The 22526-nt window shown below is 41.7% G+C and overlaps 1 protein-coding gene and 1 non-coding gene across 4 annotated transcripts in view; one reads left to right on the top strand and one right to left on the bottom strand.

Annotated features, from left to right (window-relative positions):
• Positions 1-22526, top strand: part of Smg6 (SMG6 nonsense mediated mRNA decay factor) — a 249198-nt gene that overhangs the window by 130407 nt on the left and 96265 nt on the right. For all 3 annotated transcript variants that reach the window (XM_070027479.1, XM_070027480.1, XM_070027481.1), the window contains exon 13: positions 8019-8220. In XM_070027479.1, coding sequence (XP_069883580.1) covers positions 8019-8220 — 202 coding nt within the window. The remainder of the gene's footprint in view (positions 1-8018; positions 8221-22526) is intronic.
• On the bottom strand, positions 11527-11633 carry LOC138831228 (U6 spliceosomal RNA). Its single transcript, XR_011373174.1, has one exon. It is a non-coding gene; the product is annotated as a U6 spliceosomal RNA (small nuclear RNA).

Below are 22526 nucleotides of genomic sequence, written 5' to 3'. Positions count from 1 at the left end.
GGTTTAGGGATGTTCTCAAGAGAGTAGGAAAGAAATGACTTCTATTTACTCCCTCTCCTTGGCATGCTTTCCTTGGTCCTTGCCTGCATTTGTTCTCTGCAAAGACAAAAATTCCTCTGATCCTAAGATAAGGTGACCAGATAGTATATATTTCCGCTTGCTTTTCCTCCAGAAACTACTCCCAAATGGTCCCTCTGGCATGTTGGACCCTTACTTCATCTTGCTCCCCTTTCATTCCTTCCCCATCCTTCATTTGTTTCTCTCTCTCCTTGTATGGTTACAGAATTATTGCACAGCATCCACCACTCTCCTCGGGGAATTCCAAAGTCCAGTATTAGTCTTCTTAGTTCTCTCCTCTTTGCCTATGTTCTTCTTCTCTCTAGTCAGATCTATTTTTCCTAGGCAATAGCAGACACATATGGAACCCTTAAGATGATTAGTGACCAAATACCAATGGCACTGTGATAAGGGAAGGATTTCAGGCTCCCTTGTTTCTTCCCTTAGAGTGGCATTTTAGGTCTGTGTGGTATAGCTGGCATGTAAATTGACTTTACTTTTTTTTTTTATCTCTTATGAGTTGTAATATAAGGGCATCAATATTCCAGATGATTTCTGGGATAGAGCAGTATAGTAGTATTTGGAAAAGGCCTTGTCCACTGTAAAAGGCAGGGTGTAGAGTTTCTTTGGTCTTTATAGAGTACACTGCAGTGTGTAGAGAGGCCATCTACTTGACCTATTAGCTAGCTTAGTTTCTGTGCTTTTTGCACACTATGTTTCCTGTGATTCAGGAGAGGCAGCTGCTCACTACTTCACCAAGTGAGCATGAGGAAAGGTACAAATGTCAGCTGAGCAAAGCAGCAGGCTTCCCTGGGACTCTTGGCATCCAAAGACCTTGGGCAGGGCCAGGGCAGTGAGACAGCCTACCTTATTTCAGTCTCTGCTGAAGCCAAATCTTCCCTCATCTTGATCTCTAGTTCTCAGTAAGTGAAAGAGTCAGGGGACTTTGAGAACATCCAAACCTAGCCCAGCTGTGGCAGTTGGTTTATTGCTTTCAGCTGGTACTTGAACCCAGGTCCTGGTCTTGGAGGCTTTCCCAGGTTTAATCCCCAGAGCTTTCTCTGCAGCTGTATGACACTGCGCTGACCCCGAATGAGGATAGGAAAATAGAACCAGTGCCAAGCCAGAGTCTCTTTTTCATTTGGAGTCTGGCTGTCTGCCCATGACCAGGGTTACATAATGGGAAACATAGCTGGGGCTCTGGAGAGCCCGCGTTTCACCAGGCTGCCCAGACCTTCGCATTCTGATGCTATATATCTTCCTAATTGTAGCTCAGATGCATTTATCACACAGTTGGATTGGAGTACTGTTTAAAAAAAAAAAAACCTCTAGAAATTCCTTGCTTCTTTTCCATTGCTTGTCTTGTATAGTCTGCGTAACATACTGGAAAAGGCTCATAGGAGCCCTCGGTGGTACCGTCACATAGGGAGAAGGAGGGATGTATAGGGAGTAAGCCATAAGCTCATTTCCACAGGGAGCCTACATGTGTTGACCTTGCAGAAGAAACAGAAATTCTTGAGTTATAAAGCCAGCTAGTTCACTCACCCTTATAGGGCAGCTCTGAAAGAAGAACTAATCCCAAATCTAATCAGCACCCTTTCAAGGACACTTAATACGTCTTCCCAAAAGGACATTTTAGGAGGTCACCAAGTAATAGTCCATCAGCACTTCCCTGAAGGAAGTGGTGGTGACTGTGGGAAGCCCCTTTGCTACCCTGGCTCCCCACCCAGTCTCCCTGGCTCCATGTTGGGGCGTCAGCACTACAGCCTGGCACCAAGGGGGTTCCTCTTCCTCCAAGTGCCGAGTAGGGGGGCACACGTGATCTCTCCCACGGCAGGAGCCTTTGTCCCCTCCCTACTCCTCCCACAGGACTCCTTGTGAGAGGAAGGGGTGTTGGCCTAAGCCTCTAGTCTGACCCTAGCAGGGTACAGCAGCTGACCCCAGGGAGAGTACTTTCCAGCTCTGAGCTGAGGTTATTTGGGTCCAGTGTGTGCTGAACTGAGAAGACGTGTTGGAGTGGTTACAGCTAAAAGTTTGGAGAGGCAGGAACCGTGAGAATCCGCACTAGGGAGGCCACCAAGAGCTCCACTCATGCGGCGGAGATGTCAAGATCCCCTAGGGGCTGCTCTTTCCCAAAACACAGTGCTGATGGGTTTAACACACCATACTGAAACGACAGAGGATACATATACACACATGGTTTGAGAGATCTAAAGTCAAATAGTGTTCTGACCTAGATAAATTTAGGGAAGGGACATATTAGAGATACTCTGGTTCTTGAGAAGTCCTAGAATGAGGTTATGATGACCTGTTATTAGGCATAAGGTTCCAGCTGACTGCCTAATACACAGAGAACATGTCCTTGCAGTAATACATGACGACTGAGCTTCAGAATCTGATTAGGGTTAGACACTTTTTTTGTCTCAAAGACCCAAGTTGACTTGCTTGTATAAGTCAGGACTGTGGAAGGGATAAATATTCAACTAGGACTTATATTCTTTATTGCTCACATAAGAAACATCTCTTCTTCTTGTAGGGTAGCTGCCAATGCCTTGAACTGGTGGAAGAGTGATCTCTGATTACTTTATATGGGGAGGCATTTAGAAAAGACACACTATGGGTCCTAAGTCTCAGAGAAAGAACTATATAGGTTTCTTCTCATTTCCCATCCCAGGGCCTTTTGTAATGTTAGAAACATCCTGCTGCACACAGGTTTGGCATGACATCTTGGCTTTCAACAGACCTTGCTAAACCATGTAAGACCAAGTATTACCCTTTTAACTCTACTATACACTTATGAATTTAGGTTCATTTCTGCTATTAGCTTGCTCAGCTCCTGCCACTTTCTGTATCTCAGTGAGAAGTGCTCCACAGTGACCAGGGGCATGTGTTGGCTGTTGAATTAGTAAATTGGAGAGTATTGGGCTCCCATAGAGAAATGGTTTAAAAAGCAGATATTGCACATTGCGGGAACATTTACTTATAGTCTTCAGCCTCTGTGTCTGTACTAAACTATATTACATTTTGTGTCTCTACTTTTTCCTTTTCAGCTTCCTTATGCCTAATTTCTGTGCCATCTTGGCTGTATTTCCAGATCTCCTCACCCCAGGAACCAAATGACCCAACTTGTTTCCCATCTGTACTACTTTTCCGATCTTCCATAACTCTGAAACACAATGCAAGGCTTCTTCTCACTCAACTCTTTCCGGGTTTGTTCTGCAGCTGTGGAGTTTGAATGTTAGTGTTTAAACAAGCTGGTATTACACAGGAAATGGCCACCTCCACAGGCCCCTGCAGGCTTGTAACATGGGGTCATTGTACTTGATATTAATCACCAGTCAGCCTTTTCCCTCAGTAAAAATATGAAGGCGTGTGCAAGTACTTAGTCCTCCTTAGTCTCTCTAGAAAGAGAAACTAACTGAGCCTGGTCTGCTCATTCCAAAATATAGCCTTCTCAGTCCCACACCGATTGGAGCATTCAGAGTAGTTGTACTTGACCCGTTTTCTATTAAGTTGGTAGCTCTACCTTTCTTTCTAAGCCAGAAAAAGAGGTAGATTGTTGTGGTATAACACACCATACACCCATATCACCCTGTAATCTTTCAGGGCATATTGAATTTGAGTAGTATCCTCTGTAAGGGAACTCCAGAATTTAGGAACATAGCAGCCCACTGTCCCACCTGAGAGAAGGGCTCCTTAGTGCCCTGGACTGAAATGCTTTCTAATGCTATTTGCAGAACTAACCCCAGCCTGAAGAGTTAATCTGATTCCCCAAGTCAATATCCCCCAAACAACCAGCCATGAGTGTGTGTGTTGGTTCATTTCTGTGAAATGTGTTTCCCCAGTCACCTGGGCTGGCCTGGGCTGCATTGTATCGGCCAGCAGCTGCACTGCACTCAAACTGACAGCTACATTAAACCTTGGAATTCTGAGGCAATAAAAAGTAAATTAACTCTTATTTTTTTCCTTTCCTGGTGGAGTAAGTGAATGCATGTCTGCAGGGAAGTGAGTGAGCTTTGGTACTGAATACATACCTCTTAACTAGTCACTGCTGGTCTGTCCCAGGCTAGGATCTGGTGTTCAGACTCCAGCCAGGGGTCTGCTTTCCTGGTGTGTGGTGTGTTCTGTGGGGTTGGGCCAGTGGGTCACTCTGTAACTGCTGATCCCTGCACACTAATCACATCCCAGCTGCTGAGAGAGACTCCCTTGCCATCATTCTGGGAGCCATAAATTGGTTTATTGGACACAGTTTCATATTCTCTGGCTGCTTTGTGTCTGCTTGGTGAAGAGTGCACCCTAACTTTAGTAGGATTTTGTGTACTCTCTGGGAGCTTCCCCAAAGTATAGATTGAACCAGAATAAGCTAGAAGAACTTGACTGAGCCCATAGCATTCTAGAGTAACCATTTAGAATCAAAGGTGATTTGAGATGATCAGAAATAACTTAAGGGAATCCTTTTTCAGACATTTCAAAAAAAAAATGGCAGCTGTTTGAAGTTCCTCATAGCCACAAGAATTTGATTTGGGGTTCCTTAGCCAATCTTGAATCCTTAGGGTCCAGGGGCTGCTGTAGGGTGAAGGTTAGGAAGGCACTTCTGGTTGGGATATGGAACTAAAGCAGGAAAATGCTAAGCCTTTCCCCTTCTACTTAGACAGGAAACTCTGTTCACTCACAGAAATGACCACCCAGCCCAAAGGCCTAACTGGGGTAAGCTGAGGTGATGTTGCCAGAGTTCCAGGAAGTACCTCATCCTCTTGCAAATACTCACTCTGTGTCCAGGTATCTCACCTAGATTTTCAGAGCACCTCCCCTTGTTAGTGTTAGTTTCCTGACATATCCAACATAAAGAGTCACTGTATGGCCTGTGGGTACTAGTTGAATGTGTGTCTGTGGTGTTTGCCAGGAGTTGCTAACATGATGTGAAACATAAAATGAGCTTAGGTAATCCTACTGTGATACCAGAAGAAAGCAGCTACTCAGAATCAGAGTTCAAGTACAAGTTCAGGCTGGATTGACCAGTATAAAAGTGACCTTTCATTGAAACATTTTGTGTATTCCCTTGATCAGTCTAGTCTTGACCCTTGGACCACTTTTATTTATATTTCTGAGTTGGGAACTCAGGGCACTTCCTATGTCTTTTGGCACCAGCTTCTGTCTTACAAAATTAACATTAGAATAGGAACTCTCATCCACCTTATTTCGCAGTGAGTCTTAAGGTTTTGGCACAAGGTAGGTGGTAATGGGCAAAAGGCAGATGTGGGCAGGGGTCCCTAGTGGTGGCCAGCAGTCTCTGGGAGGAGTCAGTTTTGTTTTATCTGAGCCTTGGGGGACAAGAGAGCATGGTAATAAGAACCACATGGTACCACATATTTCTTCATCTTGGATCCAAGATGGTAGGGGTGGGAGGATGAGAGAGGGATATGGGGCCTCCCACTATGGCAGACGTGGGTGATTTTTCTGCTGCCTCTCTTTGGCTGAGGATGCCACTGCCCACACCCTTATTCCCCAACTGTGTCCTGTAGCAACCTTGACCTGCACACCACCAACCAGGGCTCTCAAGCCAAGAATTTAGCTGGGAGACTTTTCACCTTCTTCCTTCTCACTGTTGTCTTTCCTGTTTATTTTTCAAATTGCTGCTCTGCAGCCGAGCAGTGCCTTTTGGCCAAAGCTCACCAAAGCTGTGGGATCAGACTCAGGCAGTGGGCTCAAGTGGCCAGCAGGGCACTAGGGGAGGAAACAGGGAACTGGAAGAGCCTCCCTGTGCATCTCCCATGGGCAGCACTAACCTCAGAGGCGGCCCTGAGCAGCCCTATCACATCCGGTGCTTGTCTCTGCAGCCGGACCGGAGGATAAACTATCAGAGCTGTGGGGCAGTGCATCATTCTTCTTATTATTTTCTTCTCTGCAGATGGGGTCGTGGAAAGTTCAGTTCCTTTTAACCCTCAAAGTTCTGTTTATTCTACAGCTGGTAGCCTGAATGCTGCGTTTCCCATTACATCACAAAGGGGCTCAGGCAGATCTCTGCACAGAAACGTGTTGCAACTGTTTATTTTTTTCCATATTTAAACATTTCTGACAGCCAAACCCGGCTGAGCCAAAATATGGGGCTTTGTGAATGAGTCTGGTTGTTGGTTTCTGTGCAGAGAAAGGCTTTAGAAAAATTCTCATCCCTCTGGTGATTCTTCCTGAACATGTTCTTTTTCCTGGGCAAAGCCTGTGAAGTGAGTTACTTCTGCAGTACACGTGTGTTGATTATGTGCTGTTGTGTGATTAATGGGGCCGTGTTCCACCTGGTTCCCAGGACACTCTTGAAAACAAGATGTTTCATTTCATTGCCTTTTCCAAGTGCAGTGATTACAGTAAATAACCTAGTTCAGCCTCCTTCCACCTGGAGCCAGGCAGGGAGTTCCCATACCTCTCCCCCACACGTTCTCCCAGCATCACCTTCAGTTGTATAAGCCTTCAGTGCCTTCTCAAGGTTTCTAGTCTCCAGGAGAAACATGACATGAGGTTAGAGGTCCTCATGTACATTAACTCCAGGACAATTTTTGCTTATTGTCTCTTGACACTCCATCTCTTGAATCTATTTGCTAAAGTTTTCCTGTAATTCTCCTATGCATCTCACTCCTATTGGAGTAAAATTTAACATCCACAGGACATTGCCTATTTGAGACTCCCATGTTAGAGGCTTCTCTGGAGGAAAAAAGCCAATTCTGTAAAATTGGCCAGTGGCTGGGCACCAGTGGCTCACACCTGAAATCCTAGCTACTCAGGAGACTGAGATCTGAGGATTGTGGTTCAGAGCCAACCTAGGCAAAAAAGTCCATGCAGTTCTTATCCCTAACCAGCAAAAAGCCAGAAGTGGAAATGTGACTCAAGTGGTAGGATTCTATCCTAGAGTGAAAAAGCTAAGGGAGAGAGCTCCCTAGACTATATCAGACCCCAATTTGAGACATTACTGGGAGGTTAAAAATAGTTTGATGGATCCTTAGTACCCATCAAGCATGAATCTGAAACACAGTAGATGGTAACATCTGCCAATAAGTGATGGTGAGAGAAAAAATGAACATTCTTTTAAGTGGAGTGAGTAAAACTTTATTATTTATTTTAGAGTTTCTTCTCAGGTTTTACCTGGATCTGTGGATATGCAGTGAGGGTGGCTCAACCATTCTGATTTGTGCAGGACTGGGCAATTGCAGAGATAGGGTGAAGGATGATACTTACAGTACTAAAACCAGGACAGTGCAGAATAGTTGGTCATTCTGTATCTAACCTTCTGTAATTGAAAAGGACAGGGTCTAGTATAGCCAAGATAGCACTAGTAGTGGTTGAAATGCATGAGAGGCTTTACCTTCTTGGGCAGATCTTACGTAGGCCAGGAATGAGGTTTTTGTTGGACCTCAGTTTGTTTTCATATATATCTATATCTGCATGTAGATATAGATAAATGTATATATGGAATATATATGTATATGTGGAAGTGATCTAAAGTAAGAGGAAAACCCACATGACTCTTCATATAGTTTGACTGGTACCTATGTTGCTGTGGCTAGAGGAATGAAGCTGGTGCCCATTTTCTGGCTATGTGGCATATACTTGGCTGCACAATAGAAGAGAGTTGAGGGAACTGCTTTAGGCATTGGATGTTTGGAGTGTTTGAATAACTGTCTCGGCACTCTGTCTGGAAAGGTGACAGGATCTGCATTAGGCAACTGATTCTCCAAATTCTTTTTCCTTTCTGGTTAGGATTAAAACTCCCCCTAATCAATTTGTGTAGAGGGACACATATATCCCAGATTGCTGCCATGAGCACAATTTCATATCCTAGCATTTTTGGAATGATTTCTTGGCAGCTACCAGCCTGGACAACTTTTGCTGCAAGTACCTTTTTTCTGACAAGTGCCAAGAATACTTTCATTGGTCTCTCTTTAGAGCTGCTCTTTTTGACTTATTTCTCATAGGGTTGCTGTGGATGTGTGGTCAACATTGGCTGATTTCTGCAACATATTGACAGCGGTGAATCAGTCTGAAGTGCCACTGTACAAGGACCCGGATGATGACCTCACCCTTCTTATCCTGGAAGAGGATCGGCTTCTCTCGGGCTTTGTCCCCTTGCTGGCTGCCCCTCAGGACCCCTGCTACGTGGAGAAAACCTCGGATAAGGTCAGCCCCAGGCCAAACGTCCTTCCCCATTCACTCCTCTTCTTAATTCTCCAGACTTTTTTATTCTTGGGAAGTTTTCTGTGCAAACGGAACATGATTAAGTCATTGAGAAGGGTGTTAAGGGAAAATATCGACCTTTTAGCCGCTGACATCCAGCTCTATGTCCTGGAAAAAAAAAAATCCCTCTCAACTTCCTTTGGTGTGTGTGTGTGTGCTCACTGGCATGTTGTATATACGATCATTTCCTCACTTGTTTAAATAGTGCAGCTTGTGTTGGCAGTGCTCTCACTCAGCTCCAAATGGTTTGCATCATGCTTAAAGCACCCTCCTTTCTCCCCCCTTCCTCTTTCCCCCAGCCACAAAACTCTGCACTAGGAAAACAGCCAGGGCTTTTTCCCTTCTCTAAGGAGGAGAGTGATAAATAGGTGACTAGAGAGAAGCAGACACCATGTGTTAACTTACAAAAAAAGCTTTTAGGAATATGAAGCATTCCCTACTGCCTGGTTTCTATTCTCCTTCCTCTAAGGACTCTGTTTTAACCTGACTTTTTTCTCCTTGTCTGTCTGTTTATAGAAAACAAAGCCCTGTCCCTGTTGCGCCGATGGGGACTGTGGAGCTTCTAGTCTCTGCTTAACAGTTGGGTCTTCAGCCAGGTGGAGAGTAGGCAGTCTGGGCTCTACTCCTCTCATGTAGCAGTCAATTATCCAGGGAAGTAGCAGTCACAGACCTTGAGGGCAGAATCTCCTGTGCTGAGACAGGGCATTCTGTGCCTGACTTCTCATCAAAGTGGTTGGGCATCACATCCTTCTGGGGGAGTGGCCGTTGGCAAAGGGTATATACATAAATGTCTTCTCTGGAGGAAGTGTTTTGACTCAGATAAAGTATATGCAGAGAGATGATTTGTAGAAAGTCAGTAAAGCTGGGCACTGGTGGCTCATGCATGTAAGCCTAACTCCTCAGGAGGCTGAGATCTGAGAATTGTAATTTGAAGCCAGCCTCAGCAGGAAAGTCCATGAGGCTCTTATCTCCAATAAACTATGAAAAAACTGGAAGTGGAGTTATGGCTCAAGTGGTAGAATGTTGGTTTTGAGCTAAAGAAACTCAGGAACAGCATCTAGGCCCTGAGCTCAAGTACCAGGACCAGCACAAACATAAAAATCAGTAAAAATTAAATTGTTAGGCTGAGGATATAGTAAAGTACTTGCCTAATATTCCTATTTAAGACCCTGGGTTTAGTCCCCAACACCACCAAAAATAAGAAACAAATGAAACCCTCCCAACATAAAGAAAAAGCTAAATTCCTAACATGAACTGTAAATATAAGAGAACTTAATATGTGTTGCTATAGCAGACACAAATCTGAGAAATTTTATACTGAACATAATATTTTAAAACTTTTGTTCTTAATATAAAACAATATTCACTGTAGAAAATTTGGAAACAAGCCAGGCGTCAGTGGCTCACATCTGTAATCTTAACTTCTCAGGAGGCTGAGATTTGAGGATTGTGGTTTGAAGTCAGCAGGAAAAGTCTATGAGTTTCTTGCCTCCAGTTAGCCACCAGAAGACCAGAAGTGCTACTACTATGGCTCAAAGTGGTAGAGCCTTGAGTGAAAAAGGTCAAGCACACTGGGGCTGGGAAGGTGGCTTAGTGGTAGAGCACTTGCCTTGCATGAATGAAGCCCTGGGTTCCATTCCTCAGCACCACATAAGCAAAAAGAAAAAAGCCAGAAGTGGTGCTGTGGCTCAAGTAGTAGAGCGCTAGCCTTGAGCTGAAGAGCTGAGGGACAGCGCCCAGGCCCAGAGTTCAGGCCCCACGACCAGATCTCCACCCCCCCCCCAAAAAAAAAAAGGTCAAGCACAGCACCCACAGCACCCAGGCCCACGACCAAAGAGGAAAAGAAAATAAAATTTGGAAACAGACAAAAAAAAAATCCCCATCCTTCTATATGGTGATAACATCACTACTATTTTGTTAATACTGTATAAATACATTTTAGTATAACTTATATATGCTTTATAAGTGTAGAGTGGAACTGAGGATGTAGCTCAGTGGCAGAGTCTTGCCTAGTATACACAAAGCCCTGGGTTTGATCCTCAATACTGACAAAAACAATAAGACAAAACAAAAGTTGAGGGATCATGTTATACCTACTACATGTAGTCTGCTTTAATATTTTTAACGTATTGTTATATAGAATTCTTTCCCCTGCCCTCCCCCCTGCATCCTGGGATTTGAACTCACAGCCTGGGTACTGTCCCTGAGCTTCTTTTGCTCAAGGCTACCACTCTACCACTAGAGCCACAGTGCCACTTCAGACTTTTTCTGTTTATATGGTGCTGAGGAATTGAACCCAGGGCTTCATGCATGCTAGACAAACACTCTACCACTAAGCTACATTCCCAGCCTTTTGTGTAGTGCTAGGTATTTAGTATGGAATCATTTTTATGAGCACTTAGTTTTGTGCCTTTTTTTTTTTTGGTCACGCTCAAGGCTAGTGCTCTGCCATTTTGAGACACAGCACCACTTCAGTTTTCTGGAGGTTAATGGAGATTAGAGTCTCATGGACTTTTCCTGCTCGAGCTAGCTTTGAACTGTGGTCCTCAGATCTCAGCCTCCTGAGTAGATGGGATTATGGGCACCCAGCAGTATTTTTTATGTCCCATAGTTTCCTTAATCAATATTTTATAAACCCAAAGGAATGTTACCAGTATTTTCACTGTTACAACAGTAAATTGATACCTCTAGAATTTGGGCATATATTCCCTTTGGTTAAATTTCTGTAAGTAGGTGGAGGATCTAAACATTAATTGGAAAATTAAAAAAAAAACATATTCTCTGGATAAACTTAATGAATACTGGGTCTTAGGAAGATAATTAAGAAATGAGGAATATTCATTTTATGCCTTTGCAGAAAAAAGTCCTTGACGCCTGTAATCCTAGCTACTCAGGAGCTTGTGATCTGAGGATTGAGGTTCAAAGCCAGCCTGGTCAGGAGAATCCATGAAACTTTTTCTTTTTTATTTTTTTTTTTAGAAACCAACTTAAAAAAATTTTTTTTTGATTTTCAAGGTGATATACAGAGGGGTTACAGTTACTTAAGTAAGGTAATAAGTACATTTCTTGTCAAACTTGTTACCTCCTCCCTCATTTTTCTCTCTCTTTCCCTCCTCCCAACTTTCCCCCTCCAAGTTGTACAGATCATTTACAACATATTGTCTTGTGACTATTGCTGCTGCATTGGTTCTCCCCTTGTCCTTTATCTCACCATCTTGTTGTTCCCCTTCCCTTCCCAGATTCAGATAAAAAAATATGGAATGCTTCATGAATTTGCTTGCCATCCTTGCACAGGGTCCATGCTAATCTTCTCTATATTGTTCCAATTTTAGTATATGTACTGCCAAAGCCAGCACCCATGAAACTCTTATCTCCAATAAATTGCTCAGAAAAAGCTGTAAGTGGCGCTGTGGCTCAAGTGGTAGAGCACTAGCCTTGAGCACAGAGAGGCTCAGCTACAGAGCCCAGGCCCTCAGTTCAAGTCCCAGGACCAGCAAAAAAAAAAAAAAAAAAAAAAAAATCCCTTGAGTAAAATTCTGCTCCTGTGGTGTCAGAAAGGGATAATAATATGGATGTGTAGCACTATAGCACTTGAGGCTGAAGATAGCTAACAAGTTGTTTATACTCTGTGGAAGATACTGAGTTAGAAGAGATGAAGATACTGAATTAGAATAAGTATGGCTTGGACCAGAACTTGCTAGTAGATTTTGTGATTACAGGGTAGTCTTGATTCCAGAGAGTCCTTTTGAGAGTTGGTCAATGAATTAGTGGTTTTTGTTGTTGTTTTCTTAGTGCAGAACAAGGGTAAAGTCCTAACTAGGTTAGACTTCCTAAGCTTTGTCTTCTTCAACTTATCAACATTCCTAGCTGTAGTGCTAGATACTAAGTCTGTAACCTGGCTACAAAAACAAACAAACAAACAAACAACAACAAAAAAAACCCCATAGAGCCAGCAGTTCGCCCTCTGTCCAGTGAATGGCTGCAGCTCACTCAGTCTAGGACAAGGACTTTACTTCAAGGATGGTGAAATGGGTATGTTAAACAATAGCATCCCAATATCCTACCTTGCTCCTATTCTTACACCTACTTTTCCTTCAATATTTTCTATTGCAAACAGCAGCATTGGCTTTTTAGTTGTGATTCAAGAGAGAATCTTGGGGTTATTTTGGGAACTTATTTTTCTCAACACTTTCATACCTACTCTGTCAGCAATTCGTGTCTTCTTTTCCTTCAGAATATATGCAGATACAACTCTTTCCTTAGTTCAACTCACTGAAAGGCCTTTTAACCAGTTTCTCTGGTTTTTCCTCCCTCCTATTCCCCAGTCTGTTTCAGCACGGCCACTAGAATGATCTTTTAAAACATTAGAAAATCATCAGTTCTTTCTTTAAAACTTTCCAATGACTGTTCTTTATTGAAGTAAAGGCCAAAGTTTTATCAATGGCCTCTGATGTCCTCTGCAATATGACTACACTTCTATCCTGTTAATTCTCTGATCTCAGCTTCTATTCTTCTTCTTATATACTTTGGCCATATTGACATCCTTGTTATTGTTCCTCAAGCGAACCACATACCCATGCCTAAGGATCTTACAGTTATTCTTCTCTTAACCTGGAATATGCTGTCCCGACTAGTTGTATAACTCTCTCACTTCCTTATTAAAGTCATCTAGAGAGGTCTTCTCTGGTTACTCTTTATAAAGTATTGCCTGCCTTCTTTTTCCTTTTACTCTACTTTATTGTACTCCATGATGAGGAGAAATAATTCTTTATCATGTATCAGACCCTGAATTAGGTATTTCTGTACAGTATTTCTCCCACTAAGCCTGCCATATATGTACCTTCCTTTTTTTTTTTTTTTTTTTTTTTTTTTGTCGGTCATGGGGCTTGAACTCCGGGCCTGGGCGCTGTCCCTCAGCTCTTCAGCTCAAGGCGAGTGCTCTACCACTTGAGCTACAGCGCCACTTCCGGTTTTCTGGTGGTTTATTGGAGATAGGAGTCTCACGGTCTCTCCTGCCCGGGCTGGCTTTGAACCGCGATCCTCAGATCTCAGCCTCCTGAGTAGCTAGGATTACAGGCGTGAGCCACCAGCGCCCGGCTGTACCTTCCTTTTTAAAAGAGAACCTGAGGCTTAAAAGAAGAATGAAGAATGATGAAACACTCACCAAGGTTGTCTCCTTGGCTGATCTAGATTAGTAGAGATGTGTCAGAGGAAATCTTTAGGAACTCTTGACCTTTTAGAAATCTGATAGACTGGGAGAATGCAAAGGAAGGGATGACATTGTCCAAAAAAAAATTTTACTCATTCCCTGAATTAAGAAATGCTAACAACTCTGTATAACACCTTAATAATAATAAAATTATATTTAAAAATATGATAGACATTTTCTCCAGCATTTAGTGGTCATTACTATGAAATGTAAAACTTTCAAGGACTCAGTTGCAACAACATAAGTCATTTCATTACTAGTTGACATCAGTAATATGTTCGGTCCAACCTGGAGGCTCATTAATAATATATTTCCTGAGCACACATTACCTGTATAACCTGGGAGAGCCAGACATACAAAGCAGACAGTCTAGTTTTTTTTTTTAATTACCCTTTTGTGTGTGTGCTGGTCTTGGGGCTTGAACTCAGGGTCTAAGTGCTGTCTCTGAACTTTTGTGCTTAAGGCCAGCACTCTACCACTTGAGCTGCAGCTCCACTTCCAGCTTTTTATTTATTTATTTTGGTTGTTTATTGAAAATTAGAGTCTTAAAGACTTTCCTGCCTGGGTTGGCCTTGAACGCACATATCAGATCTCAGTCTCCTTGAGTAGCAAAGACTATAGGCACGAGCCACCATTGCCTGGTGCTTTAATTTTTTTTAAATTTTAAATAGTGTATACAAGAGGTTTCAGTTCAACATTTCAGTTTATGAGTACAATGTATCTTCATCAATGTCACCCCTTTTGTTGTTCTCCTCCATTTCTCCCAACCCTACTCATCCCCTCAAGTTGATTCCATTTTCACACATGTACATTGAAAATTATGACTGTTTTCACCAACTTTTCCTCTCTTCAGATATTCTACTTTTGAGAGACCATTTATGGCACATATAAATATGTCCTTAACTGTGTATGTTGATTTTAGCCTGTAAGCAATAAGAAGTTCTTGTAGTTGGGGTTTTTTTTTTTGAGCTGGTTGTATTCCAGTAAGATGTTGAAAGTTTTATAATCAAATTAGTAAATCTGTGTTAAATGGAATTCACCACTACAAGATTTCTTGTATGGAGCTGGGAATGTAGTAGAGTGCTTGCCTAACATGCATGAACCCATGGATGCGATTCCTCAGTACCACATAAACAAACAAAAAGCTGGAAGTGATGCTGTGACTCAAGTGGTAGAGTGTTAGCCTTGAGCAAAAGAAGCTCAAGGACAGTCCCCAGGTCCTGAGATCAAGCTCCAGGACTGGCAAAAAAAAAAAAAATTCTTGTATGTTTTAACATTATAATGTACATTGCAAGAAGAATAGCCATTGAATACTTTCCCAAGCTTGCTCTTCGCTCTTTTTTATTTGTTACACATTTTTGGCTAAAATAAACCACAATAGAAAGCCCAGGTATAAGATGAGCAAGAAGTGAAAAAAAAAAAACTGATTTTAAAATTATTCAGAAGTGCACCTGTATTCCTAACTACTGAGGAGGCTAAAATTGGTGGAGTTTGGTTTGAAGCCAACTCAGGCAAAAAAAAACCATGTTACTCTACTTCCAATTACCCAGCAAAAAGCCAAACTGGAGGAGTAGTTCAACGGATAGAGTCCCATCTTTGAGCAAGTGAGCCAGCCAAGTGAGTCACTGAGTTCAAACTCCATAACTCACAGGGGGAAAAAAGTGAAATAAAAATATCATTAGAGGGCTAGGAAGGTGGCTCAGTGGTAGAATGCTTGCCTTGCATGCATGAGGCCCTAGGTTTTATTCTTCAGCACCACATAAGCAGAAAAAGCCGGACGTGGCATTGATGGCTCAAGGGGTAGAGCGCTATCCTTGAGCTGAAGAGCTGAGGGACAGTGCCCAGGTCCAGAGTTCAGGCCCCACGACCAACAACAACAACAAAAAGATCATTAGGATAAAAGTGATAGGGTGGAGCTGATTACCTTTTAAGAGAAAAGTCACAGGTATTGAAACCAATTGGAGCCATCCAAAGGGAAAGAAAGTGATCTTATATTCATTGAGTGGCTCCTAGGCACCTGAATTCAAAGATTAAATAGTTTACCCAAGGCAATATAGTTAGAAAAAAAATGGGTATAGGATTAGAATCCTTGTTTAATGACTTCAAAACTCACCTTCTGCTGGGCATGCTGGCACATGCTTATTAGTACAATATCTTGGTATATCTTTACAAAAATTATTTTCAGCCAAGTATTTAGGAACAAAATATGTTGTATTTCCTTCTCTGTATTACCGGTTTGATTCAAGAAGCCCTTGTAAATTTTTTTTTATATATTCTAATCACAAATACTTTTCGGATGTGTCCTGCAAATATTTATTGTAGGATATAGATGAAGTTTGTCTTTTGTTTGTTTCCATAGCCTTAATTAACAGCAAAAATTTTTTATTTTGGTGAAAGTTGAGGTTGAAGTTGGATAGTGCCTTTTTGTCTGAGAAATTTTTGTTTTGCCCCAAAGGTCATGAGGATTTTCTCAAGTGCTTTTAGTATTGTACTTCTTTTTGTTCCTTTTCTTTTTTTTTTTTTTTTTTTTTTTTTGCCAGTCATGGTGCCTGTACTCTGGGTCTGGGCACTGCCCCTCAGCTCTTCAGCTCAAGGCTAATGCTCTACCACTTGAGCCACAGCACCACTTCCAGCTTTTTTTTGCTTATGTGGTGCTGAGGAATCGAACCCAGGGCCTCATGGATGCAAGGCAAGCACTCTACCACTGAGCCACCTTCCCAGCCCTGTTCCTTTTCTTTTTTTGAGTAAAGTGTCAAACCTAGGGCCTTCCTTGTGTTTGCTAGCCAACAATTCTATCACTTGAATCATGCCCCCAGCCTTTTTTGCTTAGGTGTTTTGGGCATAGGATCTCTGTGTATGACCAGGTTGGCCTGGACTATGATCCTCCTATTTATGTTTCCCACATAACTGAGGTGACAGTTACACTGTTTGCTTGTTTGTTTGTTTGTTTGGTTGGTTGGTTGGTTGTAATTGAATCTCTTGAACTTTTTGCTTAGGTTAGCCTAAAACTATTATCCTCACAATCTCCACTTTCCAAGTAGCTAAGATTATAGTGTGTGCTATGATACCTGTCTTCATTTCCATTTTTGTCTTCATAACTTGTGTGTGTATCTGTGCGTGTGTGTGCATGTGTGCATGCGCGCACTCACGCGCCTGGGTGTGTGCATGAGTGCATGCGTGCTTGTACTGGGTCTTGACCTCAAGATCTAGGCACTGTCCCTTACCTTTGTGTGTGTGTGTGTGCTTCTTATGGGGACTTGAATTCAGGGCCTGAGTGCTATCCCTGAGCTTTTTTGCTCAAGGCTCTAACTTAAAAAAAAAAAAGTGCTAAGTATTGAAACGAGGACCTCAGATATGTTAGGCAAGCACTCTACCACTATGTGCTGTATCCTCAGATTTACTTCTACCACTCAGTATGTTGTTAAAATTCATTTACTCAACTTTTTCCTCCTCATTTTTCTTTTCAGCTCATGAATTCCTGCTTTATTTTTTTTTACAGTGTCCATTTCTCTGTTATTAATTTACTCACTAAGACTGTTTTTTGTACTAGGTTTTTTGTTTGGGTTTTTTTTTTAACTGTATTTTTTTTGTCTTTTCTTTTTTGGTACTGGGGATCGAACCCAGGACGTTGCACTTGCTAGGCAAGCGCTTTGCCACTGAGCTACATCCCAGCCCTGTACTGGGTTTTATAGTATATACCTATAGGAAGCTGAAACAGGAGGATTGTGAGTTTGAGAACAGCCTTGAGATACAGAGTGAGAGACCCTGTTTCAAATTGTTTTCCTTTAAAGCCAGGTGCTGGTGGCTCACGCCTGTAATCCTAGCTATTCAGAAGACTGAGATCTGAGGATCACGGTTCAAAGCCAGCCCGGGCAGGAAAGTCCATGAGACTCTTATCTCCAATAAACCACTAGAAAACTGGAAGTGGTGCTGTGGCTCAAGTGGTAGAGCGCTCGCCTTAAGCTGAAGAGCGCAGGGACAGCGCCCAGGCCCAGAGTTCAAGCCCCACAACCAACCAAAACAAAACAAAACATTGTTTTCCTTTAATTCTTTGAAATCTCTCCCATTAATATTTTTGCACATTTCTAAAAGCTGTGTCAGTTATTAGAATTGGCTGATTCCAACATCTGGAGTCATCTCACATTTACTTTTATCAATTGCATTTTCCTATTTCTTTGATATTTGTTTAATATCAATGCACATTGTGTCTTCCAATCCATAGAGACTGTGATTTCATTGTTTTCCTCTGGAGAGTGAAGAGCTAGCACTCTACCACTTGAGCCACAGCGCCACTTCCGGTTTTCTGAGTGGTTTATTGGAAATAAGAGTATCACAGACTTTCCTGCCTGGGCTGGCTTTGAACCACGATCCTCAGATCTCAGCCTCCTGAGTAACTAAGGATTATATATGTGTGAGCCACAGTGCCTGGCTGGAGAGTTTTTTTGTTTTTAATTTTAGCTAAGAGTTAATGTACTGTCATGATCCTAAACTTGCACAGATTGGGCTCTTCTGCATTATTAGTGAAGATATATAGAAAGCCAGGGTATTTCCTCAGCTTCAGTATTTTGACAGTTGTCAACTTCTAAACCCTATCTCTGCAGTTTTTGTTTTAGACTAGATTTCACTCTATTACAAGCGGTTCAGATGAGGTCCAGTTGTAGGATGTGGCTCTTATTCCCAAAGTATGGGTACTCTGCAGTCTCTGCTGGTTGCTGAGTATTTACAGTGTTAAAATCTCTTCAGTTTGCCAGTGCTAGAATTCCTGCTCCAACATCCCCAGGCTGTTGCTTTTCCCTAGCACTAAAAGACCATCAGTATCTCTGTGTTGTGTTGTGTTGTATTGTGTTCAGTTCTGTTCTCTCTCCCTCTCCCTTTTTTTCCCTCTCCCTCTCCCTTCCCTCCTCTCTTTTTTTCATCAGCAAATGGAATTTGAACTAAGTACCTGATGCTTTCACTCATTGGCTATCACTCTACCAACTGAGCCATACATACCTCCAGCCCATATCTCTGTTCTATTCTCACCCCAACTGCATGGAAAGCTTCTGGTGATACTGGTCAGGATATAGTCTAGCCATCACCAGCATATTCACTGAGGATTCTAACATGTACTTTGTGCCCTTTCTTTGCATAATTTCTTCCTGCTCATTTCCTTACAGATGCTATTCACTTTGACCACTTGTAGTATCTCAGATTCTGCTCTCTGCTTTCTCAGCCCAGCAGAACCACCATAATCAGTTTGAGATTAAACTTCTCTTATAGATGGGAAATTATCTCCAAAGCAGAAGACTGGATGATCACAGGCTCCTTTCATAAATTTCTCTCAGGGGTGCTGGGAAGGTGGCTCAGTGGAACAGTGCTTGCGTTGCATGCCTGAGACCCTGGGTTCAATTCCTCAGCACCATATAAGCAAAAAGAAAAAAGCCGGAAGTGGTGCTGTGGCTCAAGTGGTAGAGCGCTAGCCTTGAGCTGAAGAGCTGAGGGACAGAGCCCAGGCCCAGAGTTCAGGCCCCATCACCGGACCCAAAAAAAACAAAAACAAAAAACATAAATTTCTCTCAGGGATCAGTTCTACACTGCCTTTTGTCCACTACCTAAAAGTCTATTGCTCATATATTTTATAGCTGTTGATTTTGGGAAGACTGACCCACTACTAGTTATTCCACTATATTCAGAAGCAGAAGCTAGCCTACTTTTACTTTTTAATAACCCAAGTAATAATACTTTCTGTAATATCAAAATATGGAGAATGAATATGAGCCCTTCCCTTCTAAAGGTAATTGTTATTAACTGTTTAATAGCCATCCTTTAAGACATACACAGCTTAATTTTTCTAATAAAATTAAAGTGCATGCTACATATATGTTCTTTTTTCATAATATATCTTGGAGAACTCTAAATCAGTACATAGAAATCTACCTCATTTTTCAAATTGTACTATAACCCATTATATAAACATGTAATTTATTTATTAATTTATATTCATGTTTAATTATTATAAACAATACTAGAATGGACTTACTTTATGTGTAAATCTTTGTATACATCTAGACTTTCTGCAGGATAGAACCTACAAGTAAAATCACTTTGTCAAAAGATACTGTTTTAGTATTTTATCGAATTTGGAGCCCAATTGTTATTCATATACCAATTTGTACTCCTCCTAACAATGTGTAACTGTCTCTTCCCTTGTACTCTCATCAATACTGTATATCAGTATTTTATGTTACTGTATGTCAGTATTTTATTGATATCAGTATTTTAAGTTCCTGTTACTCTGGGTACACAGATATATCACTTGAACTGCCATTTGTTAACTAGCAGAGTAAGTCATCTTTCTGCGTGTTTATTGTTTATGTCTTCCTTTGTATATTTATGGCCTTACCCAGTCTTAACATTGTTGTTTACTACTAGTCATATTTTATTTCATGTACTGCAAATATTTTGTACTGGTTCAGTTCAGTGGCTTGTTTTTATAATCTTTTACCTTTTACATTTTATTTACTTATTTATTGCCAGTCCTGGAGCTTGAACTCTGGGCCTGGACATTGTCCCTGATCTTTTGCTCAAGACTAGCTCTCTACCGCTTGAGCCACAGTACCACTTCTGGCTTTTTTGAATAATTTATTGGAGATAAATCCTCAAATCTCTAGCTAGGATAACAGGTGTGAGCCACCTGTGTCTGCCTTTTATTTTATTTTATTGTTTTGAACTCAAGCCTCATACTTGCTAGCCAAGGCACACTACTGTTGAGCCATGCCTCCAGCTCTGTTTTTTGCTTGTGAAGTAGTGCTAGGCTTGAACTCAAGGCCTAGGCCCTGTCTCTGAGCTTTTGTGTTCAAGGCTAGCACTATACCACTTGAGCCACAGTTCCACTCGTGGCTTCTTGCTAGTCAACTGGAGATAAGAGTCTCATTGACTCTTCTGTATGGCTTCCTTTGAACCCTTATCCTCCTGAGTAGCTAGAATTACAGGCTTGAGCCACCAATGCTCAACTCAGCTGATTTCATTTCCTGCCTAGTACAAACCTGGACCCTGATGTTCCTGTTTTGTTTTCCTGTATTTGCTGGGATGACAGGCATGCACTACTTGGACACATCTTCTCTCTGTTGAGGTGAAGTTTTACAGACTTTTCTGCCCAGGCTGACTGGAAGCACTATCTTCCTAATCTTAGCCCCCTACATAGTTTAGGATGAAAGGTGTAAGCCATTGTACACAGCTAGGCTAGGAATGGTATCTCATGAACTCTTCTGCCCTTAGGAAGGCCTTGAACCTTGATTCTCTCATTCTCAGCTTCCCAGGGAGCTAGGATACTGGTGTGAACAACCAGTGCCTGGCAACTTAATATTTTTTATAGAGGTAAATTTGTCTGTTTTCCTATGTGACCTCTTGGGTTTTTTGTTATTGGTGCTTTTTGGGTTTTAAAAAATCATGGTCCCGCCGGGCGCTGGTGGCTCACGCCTGTAATCCTAGCTACTCAGGAGGCTGAGATCTGAGGATCGTGGTTCAAAGCCAGCCCGGGCAGGAGAGACCGTGAGACTCCTATCTCCAATAAACCACCAGAAAACCGGAAGTGGCGCTGTAGCTCAAATGGTAGAGCGCTCGCCTTGAGCTGAAGAGCTGAGGGACAGTGCTCAGGCCCAGAGTTCAAGCCCCACGACCGACAAAAAAAATAAATAAATAAAAATAAAAATAAAAAATCATGGTCCCTTCATCCTTGTATACTCCAATTCTTGTTCTTGCTGTTTAACTTGGTTTTTCTAAAAAGAAAGTTGGTGATTAATCAGGTTCACCATGATTTAGCCAGGCTTCCATTGCAGTTTTAGCTATAAAATAGGGATGCCATTTTTAACTGCACCACATATTTCAGAATAGCCATCATTTAGAGCAAACGTTTTTCAGAATTTGATGTTTTTGTGTATTTTTTGTGTTATACCATTATTGTTGGTGACAGGAGAATGGATCTTTAGCTGCCTTAGAGTAAATTCAAATGTTTCTTAACTACCCGTAAGCTCAGAAATAAGCAGATAAAAATCATAAAACCTCATTTATAGTGAATGCTTATCTAGGATGACTTTTTTTTTTGGCACACACACACACACACACACACACACACACACACACACACACACACACACACCAGTGAAGAAGAGAAAAATGAAAAACTGTTCTTAATTCTAGAGTGCAGGGAAAACGTGGTTTGCATATGTGCAGCAAAAAAGCATTGGAAGGTTGGAATTGCACAATGAATGTAGGCTGAGCAATTGCTTAACAAGGCCTACACATTGGGGGTGTCCTTTGCTCTTGCGCAATTAGGGAACTCCAGAGCTGCCTGAAGAAGGAATTTCCTTTCTATTTCTTATATGCCACTTTTTTTAAAAAAAATCACTTTTCCCCTCTTTTTCAATGTTTATGTCTATTATTTTCTTGAATTGGTTGTTTCTGTTTTTTCTTTTTTATTCTTTCTCTTGAGGAATTAATGTCCTCCACTTCTGTGACTTTGACTAGAAATGACTGAACAGGAGTCATCTAGTAGGAGGAATGTTCACAATGTAGGGGTTTTTAGTTTAGCTTCTTCACAAGTACAATACCCAGCAGTCATGGAATTCTGAGTGTTTAAAGTATAGGATACTAACCAGCCTGAATTTGCTGATTTCTTAGTATTAGAATTTTGCAGACGTTGTAACAAGTGTTCTGAAGTTTAGTTTGTTGCCTGTCTTGTTTTTAATAATGACCAACACTTTCTGATGAAGATCAGCTGCAGAGATTACTAGAATGTAAAATCAAACTTTTAAGCTGAAAACATAGGAGCCAACCAGTAAGATCCAGAACTAGATAGGAGTTTTCTCTGGCCAAAAAAAAAAAAATAAAAGAAAGAAGCTTCTTTGTGTTTTCTCCTCTTCCCTTTAGCCTGCTCATTCACACCATGAGCTTCAAATGCATGTTTCTAATTCAAATTCTCTTCCACTTATCTTTGTGATGAAGGTACTGGAACCTGTTCATCCTCATCTTTGTTCTATTCCGAAGGAGTAGGAGAGGTAGT

The sequence above is a fragment of the Dipodomys merriami genome, unplaced genomic scaffold (assembly GCF_024711535.1).
Source record: "Dipodomys merriami isolate MVZ:Mamm:240054 unplaced genomic scaffold, mDipMer1.0.p SCAF_19, whole genome shotgun sequence".
In the NCBI taxonomy this organism is placed as follows: domain Eukaryota; kingdom Metazoa; phylum Chordata; class Mammalia; order Rodentia; family Heteromyidae; genus Dipodomys; species Dipodomys merriami.
Note: the sequence above shows the minus strand (reverse complement) of the source record. Positions and strands in the feature narration are given on the sequence as shown.